The sequence below is a fragment of the Lutjanus erythropterus genome, chromosome 1 (genome assembly GCF_056507025.1).
Source record: "Lutjanus erythropterus isolate fLutEry1 chromosome 1, fLutEry1.hap2, whole genome shotgun sequence".
NCBI lineage: Eukaryota > Metazoa > Chordata > Actinopteri > Lutjaniformes > Lutjanidae > Lutjanus > Lutjanus erythropterus.
In genome coordinates this window covers 2,215,195-2,226,612 of record NC_139317.1, presented here as the reverse complement: position 1 = coordinate 2,226,612, position 11,418 = coordinate 2,215,195, and the positions used below count along the sequence as shown (strand labels likewise).

Below are 11,418 nucleotides of genomic sequence, written 5' to 3'. Positions count from 1 at the left end.
AAAACAAGGGGCCTTACCAAAGTGTTGTTGAAGAAATCTTGGGTCAGAGGATTGAAGAAATCAAAAAGCAGAAATAGAAAATTCTGTTTTCCTGTCTACTTGGTGTCATTCAACAAAATTATGAAAAGCAAAGTACAAAATCTCAGACAGTGTGAAAAATAACAAGCTTGCTTCTGCTACTTCTCCTTTTACACCAGAGGTGAACTCAAGTTCAAACTCAAACTCACTCCCAAGCAAGTGTATTGTATTCTATATATGGTAATAAACTTAAATACAAAGCTTTCATTGGTTATACAGAACACAAGCATGACTTAATGTATATAAGCAGCTAAACTGGATGTCAAGAGTGCTTGCACAGAGCCTGAGCTACATGGTTAGCATGTGGTTTCTCTCTCTTAGGCAACGTGAAAAATGTCACGTTTTTGTGGTTTATAAGTCACTTTAAATGTGACTTTCTATTTGCTTGCATGTTAAGGTAGGAACACACTGTTGCACTTTCAAAAACATCTACCAGCTCTTCAGGCTGCATTCTCACTTCCTTTTAAGAGCAGCATTTCAGACACTAATTTAGACAGTTTTAAGTGATTTGTCTTCTGGCATTTTCCACTACAAGTTTAATCATATCATCATGTACCTCCTCATAAAGAAGTCCTCCCTCCTACATGCTAAATGTCTTCTAACAACTTACTTCCATCTAATGGATATTTCTTAATGGATGACATTTATTTGAACTGTATACTTATGAATATACAATACATAAGTTAATTAAACCTCATTGATCTGCTAATGAATTAGTCCGTACAGACTCAAACACTGTCCAAACCTATAGGACTTTAGTGAAATGAAGGTTTAGGAAAAGAGGAAGTTGAAAGTGTTGCACAACCAAACATACTGACCTTAGTAACAAGAGTTTATTGAACTCATAATTGGCAAGTAATTGAATTCATCCATCCATCCATGGTTTGGTTATGGGTGTTACAGACTAAGCAAAGTAGTACAGACCCCCCAGTCTTCAGCCATGTCTTGCAGCTCCTCTTGGGTGGTTCTAGAGGTGTTCTCAAGTCAGATGAGCAAACAAACTCTCCAGCCTGTTCTTGGTCTACCCTGAGGAAATGAATTTTGGCTACTTGTGTCCTAGATCTCTTTCTTTTCTTTTACTTTCCATATTCTGTTGTTCTGTTGCTATGTTTAGTATGTTAATCAAGACCATAAGGCAACAAATCCCCCCCCCCCCCCCCCCCGGACCGTATTTTACATACCAGTAGGGAAACTTTTAGTCATTTTACCAAGTTTGAACCAGTTTCACTGTTGTTTTTAACTGATATAATCTCTCATATGAAGCCAGCTACATGCAGCCTTGATGTCATGCCAACTAGATTTCTTAAAGAGGTTTTAGACACAGTTGGACCCAGTATTTTATTGATTATTAACAACTCTTTAACACAAGGCATTTTTCCATCTTCTTTTAAACATGCTCTAAACTCTGTTATATTATTATTATTATTATTATTATTATTATTATTATTATTATTATTATTATTATTATTATGTGTTGTTTTCTGGCTATGAACATTGCAGTTTTGTCTTTGACATTTTGAACTGAGGTGACCTGCTCTCAGTCTGTGTTTCAAGATCATGAAATAAACAAGACTTGACTCATTTGTTCAGCTCCATGTTGGCTTAATGACACAGATTAATCCCGGTTGTTGGGTTCTGTGAATTTTTTGTGAATCTTTTATGAATCTTTATGGAACACCCCACAGGGCTTGTAATCTGTGACTCAACAGTCTATCCTTGGGCATAGTTTTATTAACACAGAAGATGATGCTGTTGCATTTTTATGTTGTAGCATTGTTGAGCGAGTACGAATGAACGTGAATGAGTCTTTGTGGTTGGACTCAAAATGTTTTGTAGGTTAGTTATTGATATAACTTAACTTCTATACTCAGCTTTACTCATCTCAGAGGCCACTGATCCACTCCACCAATTGTATCTTTACATTTAGTGTGAGGGAAGAGTCATAAAATATTACAAATGTCTTTTTTTGTGTTTTTTTTTTGGATTCTGTACATCTTTCTTATTTGCATCCTCTTTTCATTCTAGAGTGAGAAACACAGGGTGTTCACCTGACAAATCTGACATATATGAGTGTGTCTGTGTGTGTGTGTGTTTAGCTGTGGTCCAGCTGAAACTGAGTTTTGTCATGTCAAACTTGGGCTGCAGCAACACTGAGACTCTCAAAAGTTGTGTTTTAGTCATCAGTCTTAACCACAGGGGGAAACAAAGAGTGAAACAAAGTTTAGTGAATATGAATTATGTAGGGTAAATAAAGAAACAAATGTTTGCTGATGTTATCATGCTGACATTTATATAATTAAAATTCAGCTTTTGAATCTGTTGCTTCCCTAATTATCATCAATGATTGATAATTGTGGGGTGGGGGGCCTGAACCTTTTTTAGGCTTCTGGAGGAGGGTGTATAGAAAATGTTTGGGAGTATAATATTGTTAAAATAGTGCTTTTATCTTATGAAAATTTGTTTGTTTAACTTTTAGGGGAGTCATCGTGCTTTTTTATTTCTGTGTTTTGTTTCTGTGTTCTTTTGTCTGTAGACCAGTTTGTTCTTCTGGCCTCTGTTCATTGACTTCATGTGCTTTGAGTGCCCCCTTGTGGCTGTTTTTCCCAAGTGGGACGTGAGGAGTGTGTTTTCTGTTAGTGCAGACTTTATGTCCTGAACAGTATTTATTTTTAAGTGTAGTTTATTATAATTTCTCAAATACACATGCAAATAAATAAATACATCAAATCAAAGCAAAGTTATACTGACTGAAATTATTGAGGCTGATGCCTACATTTATTCCCCCTAATTTTTTACATTAATTATTATATACAGATCCCTTAAGATCTGTACAATATAAATATATCTGCATTTTATACATACCCAAATGTCCCCAACATCTAAATCGTTGTTTGCATTTGTTCTAATCTTTGTTTTTGGAAACACTCATATTCAGAGTTCATGCTGACTCACTCTAATTTGACATTCTGCTATTTTTTTTATTTTTTTAATTTCATACATTATTTATGCAGTTCAAATTTCTAAAGTTGACAGCCTGTGACTTTATGAAAAATGTGTTGGCTAGGTCATGATAACCAGGTCTGTTTACAATTCTTACAGATCTGTCCTGTATTATGAAGATTGGATTTGTAATTACACAGCCCATATGCAGCATTTTCTAATTTTATCAGTTTATGAGATAACTTTTCAGCTTCATTGTAACTTGTTTGACTCATCATCTGTGTGTAAAAACTCAGTGAGAAGTTCAACATGATCAACAGATGAAAGGATGTCACTCTGCTGTCGACTTGTTTTCATCAAATTTAATCATAAACAACAAAGTCAGTTACATCAACAGATACATTTCTTATTCACTGACTTTTATCTGATACACATGAAAAGATAAACATGTTTGACATGAACATGTTACAAATAAAACAGTAAATCATATTAAAGACTATCGATGACTTGGCCTTTGTATTTCAGTATCATCATCATTGTCAATCATCATTGTTATGTTTAGTATTATGGACAGAGCAGTTTATGATGAGGGAAAACTTAAACACACACAGAAAAACAAGTGAGTTTAAAAGTAAAGGATAACAAAGCTATTTCCAGCTTTCCACTTATTTGTTATTTGTTCAATTCATAATCATCTGTCTAAAAGGATGCCACAGTATTTGTGCATGAAACTAAAAGTCATTGGCATCAACACAAATACATTTCAACCAATGCTGAATTATTTACTCTCCAAAGACACATGAGTTATTTTTTACATTTAGCAAGAAGCACTGAGAAATAAAACTAAAACAATGTACAAAGTGATGCATTTTACAAAACATAACCTCATCATGTGGTCTTGGCACTACATGGGCCTGCATCATCATAATTTTTGTGCACACTAGTCAGTATGTATTTGATTAAAACATTATTAACATGAATTAAACAAGATCAAAAAAGGCAAGTATTTAAAATCTAAACACAATGAAAGTCAGTGTATCAATATTTGTTATTTACAGACTGACATCATAAAATTACATAAAGAGTTGTAATCATCATAAAATGAAAATGACAAAAATGGAACTAGCATGATCTTCATGTGGTCTTTTTAAAGGAAAAAAATATACTGGATTACAAATCAAAATATAAACATAAAATTACCTTTGTTGTACATAATCATTTTCTTTATCATTATCATTGTCACTGAATCAGTTATCAATGTCATTATTGTGCACACCAGTTGTTATGCATGAGGGCCTGAACAAACTGAAAAAGGAAGCAAAATGTGAAATATCAAAAAAAAAAGAAGAAAAGATAGAGTACAAAAATAAAGACCTGCAGTTTTCTTAGCGAAGACAATTCATTTGATAATTTTTGGAACTATAGTCAGCTGTCTTTAATTTGACTGCTCTTGTTGGTCTTCTATAAAGTACATTTGTATATGGAAAATTAATGGATGTTTAGACATTATGTTTAAAAGAAATGTCAAGCGTGGATGTTGCTCACTTCATGTTGAAAGCATCTTTTAATCCTTTCAGTGCTTGTTCCTTTGTGATTCTCCTCCAGGCCTTCGGAACATCAGCTGGCTTGGCTTCGTATTCTTGAGCAAATCTGTCATTGTACTGAACCAGGACATACTTCCAGTAGTCAGATGACTCTATGGTGGGGTCAGGAGGAATCAGCCAGTCTGGATAGTACTTGGTGTAATCTTTGTAAAGACGCCTCTGCCCTTTTGTGTCTACATTTCTGAATCTACGATTACTGCGTACATCTGTCGTACATAGTGTTTCACACAGCGTCTTGGTGCCTTCATCCATAACCCTACCAAGACCTTGTGGCCGATGAACAGCTGCATGATGTTTCTTGTGTTCTTTACCTCCAGCCTCACAAGGAACTTTACAAAATGGACACTGTCGTCCACAACCAAACACCCGCTTGAAAAGCTCATCTTGTGGTCTGATTGGAAGTTTGTTCAGAGTCTCAGTGATGTTCTCAGAGTTTGAGAATTCCTCATGAAGTTGTTTTTCTAAATGTTTTATTGAGGTCTTGAGGCTGTTGATGAATGGATGACATGTGCTTTGGATTTGAAACAGGGTGGACTTTTCATCCTCCTCTGAAATTGAGATGTCTTTGATCAAATATTTCCGCATGTTGCTGATGAGTTTGGTGATACTTTCCTTGTTATTTGGCAGAGGGACACCATCTTTTCCCTTCGAGGCTCGTTCTGTTGCTTCTGTTATTTTGTTCACAATGACCTGCAGATTCTTCTTCTTCAGTTTGCACAAAGTTTTGTCCTCTGACATGTTTTTCAGGATGTGCTGAAAAATCCAATCCTTAACATATATTTCATACTTACAGATGTACTTGACAAAGTTTCCAAAGTCTTCCTTTAGCAGCAACTCTTTCTGAATGTTGTACTGGAAAAAGGAGCGAGAACTGTACTCTGCTGAATGACTGCTTGTCAAAATTTCATCCACAATGTCTACTCCCAGAGATCTACTGATGTACTCTTCAACAGCAGGTTTGATACAACATCTGACAAAGTCAGTTGCTTTGCGTTGGCAATGATCTCTCTTTTTATACAAATCAAGAAAGTCTGACAAGTACTGTTTCTTGTACTTCTCCAGTTGATTTCGAGGATCATTGTCTGACATGAATCTTTGGTGCATTTTTGTGAATTCCCTTGAGGCAATGCCACAAATGTGAAGCTTCAGGTCAATCTCAAACTGTGTATTTGTTTTGTAGCGTTCGTAGCTCTGTTTTAGGGATTCATCTATTTTTCCCAGAACATCCCTTATGAAGGAGTCATGGTAATCTCCATTTGTCTTTGTTTTATCAAGAATAAACTGTGTGACACTGTCAACAACACTGTCTGCAAAGTTCTGGAAATCTCCACTGCACAGATATTGAACTTTCTTCATATAGGAGTCTGTATGTTCACTTCTGGTTTTAAATTTACCCTGCCCACTTTCCTTTAGCTCATCAGTGTTGTGCAATTTCTCATTTACATTTCGGTTTGAAAAATTTTTTCTCAGTTGGTTGAGAATGCATGCAGGTATATCTCGTTCTTTCAGGCGAGGGACACTTTTAGTGGCTTCAGTCCACATCTTTTCAAACTCTTGTGTCAGCTGTTTATCTGAGCGTGTGGAGTCTTTGCAGTCACTCAAGAGCTTCATGACCCGCTTTTCAATCTCTTCTCTGGATTCTGCCTGTATGTCTTGAGCCTTTTTCAAACCTTTTTTTCTTTCAAGTTGACAATCCAGTGTAGTCCACACAGAACGTTTGATTTCGTTTGCAAGACTGTTGATACTGTTGAGAAAATCTATTTTGTGTTTCTCTATCAGATTTACATGTCTGTCTTTCCTTTTGTAGTACTCATTAAGTTTTGTCGTCATTATTGTTTGTTGGGCTGCTATTTTTTCTGACACTTCTGTTTTTTTTGATTCAACCAATCTGTTCCAAATTTCCACCTCAGATTCAGTGTCAGCATTTTGGATTTCCACCTCTGCTGCTGTCTGCCAGGAGTAAATCTCTTTTCTGAACTCCCATTCCCATTGGTTGAACTCTTTGCAAAGGTTGTCATAGGCATGAGCCACAAGAGTGTTTCTGAAACTGAAGATGAAGTTCTCATATTTTACTGCTTTCCACAGACTTCTCATCCATTCTAGAAACTCTGGGATCTGTGAAACACTTCTGTCAGTTTTCAGTGTCTCCAGAAGATTTTTCTTGAAATCTGCTACAGCTTCACTGTAACCTGTGTTCACTGGTGCCATTGGTGGAGTCCCATGCCAGAGTCCTGGGATGTTCCAGTTGTTTTTTTCTATGTCATAGTCCAGCACATCTGTGAATGCCTTTATAGAGGACTTCCTTTCCATTTCAGCTGCAATTTGAGTCATTTCATTGAGTTGGTCTAAGAGATGTTTTCTGTCTGTCATTGTCTTTTCATGAGCTGAGACTTCAGCAACATTCTGATGCACAAAATGACAAATGGGCTTTTTACCGATTTCCTTCATTCTCAAGAATGCATGAACTGCAATTTGCATGACGTCTTTCATTTCTGTTGAGTTTTCCCCCAAAATGTTGATGATGGTGACGTCACTTAACCCAATGACACAGGTTGCCAGCTGGTTGTCATGCTCATAACTGTCTTCTAGTTTTGCCAAATCAGGGGATTTTAGACCTTCTGTGTCAATGAGAAGTATAAAGTCAAAATTCAAGTCACTCTTTAAATCTTCTCCAACTTTGAGGAAGAGCATGAAAGCTCCTCTTGTGCATCTTCCACTGCTGACAGGAAACTGCACACCAAACATGGTGTTGAGGAGTGTTGACTTCCCGGTACTTTGAACACCCAACACAGTCAGAACCAACAGTCTGCTCTTCTCTCCAACCTTCCTGTGAAGCTCCATTAGCACATCTGTCACCCATCTCTCTGGGATGTTGGAAGCATCTCCATCCAAGAGCTCTAAAGGATATCCATCCAACAGCATTTCAGCAGCCAAACCAGGGAGATGAGACATTTTATCAGCAATTCCTTCTGACTGCAAGGAAAACTCATAGATCAGTCCCATCTCTCTCATGTAATGCTCTATTCCTAAAAAGCTATCCAGCAAAGCCTGATCCAACTCTGCAATGAGTTTTGCATCTTTCTTCCTGCATTGCTCTTTAAATTTGTTACGTAGTGCAGTCAGTTTGTCCCGAGAATGTTCATTAAACTTGAATTTTAACAACTTGAGGAAAAGGTCTCTTTTCTCTTTGTCATTTGTGGCTAAGGTTTCAATAAACCTCTTCATTCCTTCAGACAGTTTCTGTTTTCTTTGCTCCTCCCTAATCTTTTGTTTTTCTGCCTGTAGGTGAGATTTATATTGTTCAAGACCTGAGTCAACAGCTTCTTTCATTCTACATTCTTCTTTCTCTAACTTTGATAACCTCTTCCATTTTTCGCCTTGCAGAGGAAGTTGTTGTTTCTTATAGTCTGGTATACTTTGCTGCCCAATGCCATCAGTGATCTCCTCATTTACTTTCTTTTGTTCGTCAGTTCTGCTTTCATCCACAGACAGACCAAGTTCAACAGCTTTGTCAAGCATATTGTCAATGCTTATTTTGTTTTTTAAATCTGTTGGTGATTTCTTGATTGCTGCAGAAAGTTTACTTGAAAACTCTGCAACATTTATCCTCGGATCTTTTGCTCTCACACTGCTGTTTGGTAAGCCCAGTTCCTTCAGTGTTTTCTTGACAGACATCATGTCCTCTGGAGCATTCTCTGCTTTGGCATTTACAACCAAGAACAATTTTGTTTTTACATCTTGAAGAGAAGTTAAAATCTTGTGCTCATTTTCTTCAACTTTGTCCAGGAACACAAAGGTAGCAGTTGACACTTGATGAAGAAAAGTGAACTGTGTCAGTGACTCAGAAATGTCTCCTCTCAGATTGGCGAAGGCAACTGGCTCTGGAAATATGTCAAGATTTTCTCTGCCACAAGGAAGGAACCAGCAAACCTCTACCAAACCATTTGCGATTTTGATTTTATGTGCTCCCCCTTTCATGTCTCTGTGCATGAAGATATTGTGATTCTGTTGTCCACAGCTGAGAATGTGATTCAACACCTGGGACTTGGATAAACTACAGTTTTTAAGCCTCACAAAGGAGTAGAATGGCATATGTGCTTGAACAATGTTGTTTTCAACAAACCCTCTTGATTCAGACAAATCATGTGGACGCCACTCTTTGACGATGTCTCTCAGAGCCCACAGCATCAGGGTAGATGGGCTGTTACCAACATGGGGTAACAGTAGAGGGACAGAAAACTGGCACATTGACATCTTGAGGGCCATTTCCTGTTGCAAGAATGGGTCAGCACAGAGGAAGAGTGCTACAATGAGGTCAAGAGGGTTAACCTCATTGTCCTCTGCAGATTCATCTGCATTGTAAAGGTCTAGACCAAAGAGATAATTGTTGTCATAATCATCATCCTTTGATAATTGTGTAGAGCTTCTGCATTCAGCATTGATTTTAAATAGTTTTCTGAGAAAACACCATGGTATTTCCTTCACTGATTGAGCAGTTTCTTCATATATGCTGTTTTTGTTGATCTCCAAGAGTGATCGAAGAGTGAGCTTGTTAGGATAGAATTTCTTCAGTCCAAGTTTGGTGAGAAAATTGAAAGGGACTGTGAAAGAAAAAACAATTTTTTTTTAATTAACAACAGGTAGCCCTCAGTGAATCATACGTGTATGTTTGAGCATGTATGATTTTTGAGTTACAAATTATAACTATTTCTTGTTTAATAACAGCTGGTAGCAGTGACTTTAACTCCCTCAGACACCACAAATTGTAATTTTTTACGTTTCCCCTTTGTGTACAGATTAAACAAACAAGCTATACTATGTTGATTTGTGAGTGTTAGACATGTTCGTGGGCAGATTTTTGTTTATTTTACAGACAGACACAGGCTAGCTGTTTCTGTCTGCCACCAGTCTTTAAGCTAAGCTAATTATCTCTGGGTACAGACATACATAACCTGAAGGTGTTTCCCATATGTTTATTAAGTTGTGGTGGCTCGTCACAATAAGAACATCAGCTGCCACAAATTGGTTTCAGTTTTTTGAGCTGCACTCATGTCTCTCTTGGTCTGAGGTTCCCTTGACCTTCTCTCTGTCTCTCATTCTCATAAACTCATGGCAGCAGGCTTGTCTGTGAACTGCATGATGTTACACACTCTGCAGTGTTCTCCACACATTGACTTTATTTGTGTGCTCCTGTGTTCCCCAATCAGAATTCTCTCCTGAAGCCATATCAGGTCTGCATCAGCCGCTTTAAGTTACTGCACTGTGTGGGTGAATAACATGGATGCCTTATTGTAACTACATTGTAACTACATCGTGCTTATTTTTCAGATATCTGCCATTGTGCTCTACAACTTCATGTCCACCTTCTTTCCAAGCGTTTTGTTGTTCTTTTGTTTTTGTTTTGTTTTTTTCCAGTAGATTAGTTTTAATAGTCAATTAACTGAATAAAGTTAAGGCCTACGGCCTTAATGCATATCAATAATACCAACACATTAAATTTTTTGTAATAAATTTTATGTGATTGATCAGATTTTTCACGAGTGATTAATTGATCTTTGATTAAACATTATCGTCCATAGTTTTTGTTTTGGCTGGGTTAATGTGTGAGTTGTATTTTTTTGCCTAGATGTTAAAGGTAACTCATGCAATGATAATTTTAAACTTACTACAAGGAGTTTTTAACTATATATAAAACTGTCTCAGTTTAATACTCACGCCTCTATATGACTTACACAGAAGCAAACAAAATAAGAGCAGATCAGGTATTTCTATGTAGTTATTGTTGATGCCTGCCACCAGGGTGGATTTTCCTTAAAAGCAGATAACATGAGTCAGTGTTTATATTTTCTTAGCCAAAGTTATAGTGAGTAGTACATTACTCAAATTAAAATGAAGCAGGACAAGATTTTTATTTCTTATATTATATTATATTATATTAATTATATTATACTAGGCTAGATTATAAAACATTAAAGTATCTTGTAGTAGTTCTATTAATATTCTAAAACTTTGCATTATTTTACATCCATGTTTGCTAGTTTGCTGTCCTTTGACTTTTTTGGTGCATTAATGTATTTGCAGTTACACTAAGTGATAATGTGTTTGCATTTATGCACAGAATTTGGTCCCACCATGTAAAACAATGCTCTATGATGGTCAAAAACCCCACAGAACACATTTAATGCTGTGCCTTAGCTTCTTCTTGACAATACATGAAAACAGACAATATCGAGGCTTGGAAAAAGTTGAGAACGATTAATCGTCCATGATTATGTTGGGTATTATTTGTGCTTTAATGCAGGTGGGGCAGTCAAATGCTATCTGAAAAGCCAGAAGAGCCACTTTTTGTATCCGTGTGACTCAAACAATATAGATCATTATGAGACTTTTAAAAAAAAGTCATTCAAAAATTGCATTTAACGTATCTTCATATCCATACATATTTACATATATAGATGCATTGATACCTACTTACATACATGCATAAATACATAAAGTCTTAAGTGGGAGTGTACCTGCAGGCTCTTGTCCGTCTGTGTTCATTGTAGACATGTTCTGACGTTTCCTTCAACTTCCCTGTGTTTTCAAATGAAGAGGAAAAAATAAGTACCTTTTTAGTGTCACAGAACTAAAAACTATTTTCTTTGTAAATCATTGCAGATAAATTAAAAACTATCAGATCAATCAAAAAAACTGCACATAAAGTAGTAGTCAATGACATGATGGAGTTTAGTGCAATTTCAGTCCTTCAAAATTGTATTTATGTCTTCATATACATATACACAAAAGTCTAAGT

General features: G+C 36.4%; 1 protein-coding gene across 1 annotated transcript; it reads right to left on the bottom strand.

Moving 5' to 3' along the window:
- Nucleotides 1-4,559: 4,559 nt before the first annotated feature.
- On the bottom strand, nt 4,560-11,174 carry LOC146332453 (up-regulator of cell proliferation-like). Its single transcript, XM_084723132.1, has 2 exons — nt 11,138-11,174; nt 4,560-9,223 (listed from the first exon to the last, which is right to left on the bottom strand). Exons 1-2 carry the CDS (start codon nt 11,172-11,174, stop codon nt 4,560-4,562), a joined length of 4,701 nt encoding a protein of 1,566 aa, XP_084579258.1.
- Nucleotides 11,175-11,418: the final 244 nt, after the last annotated feature.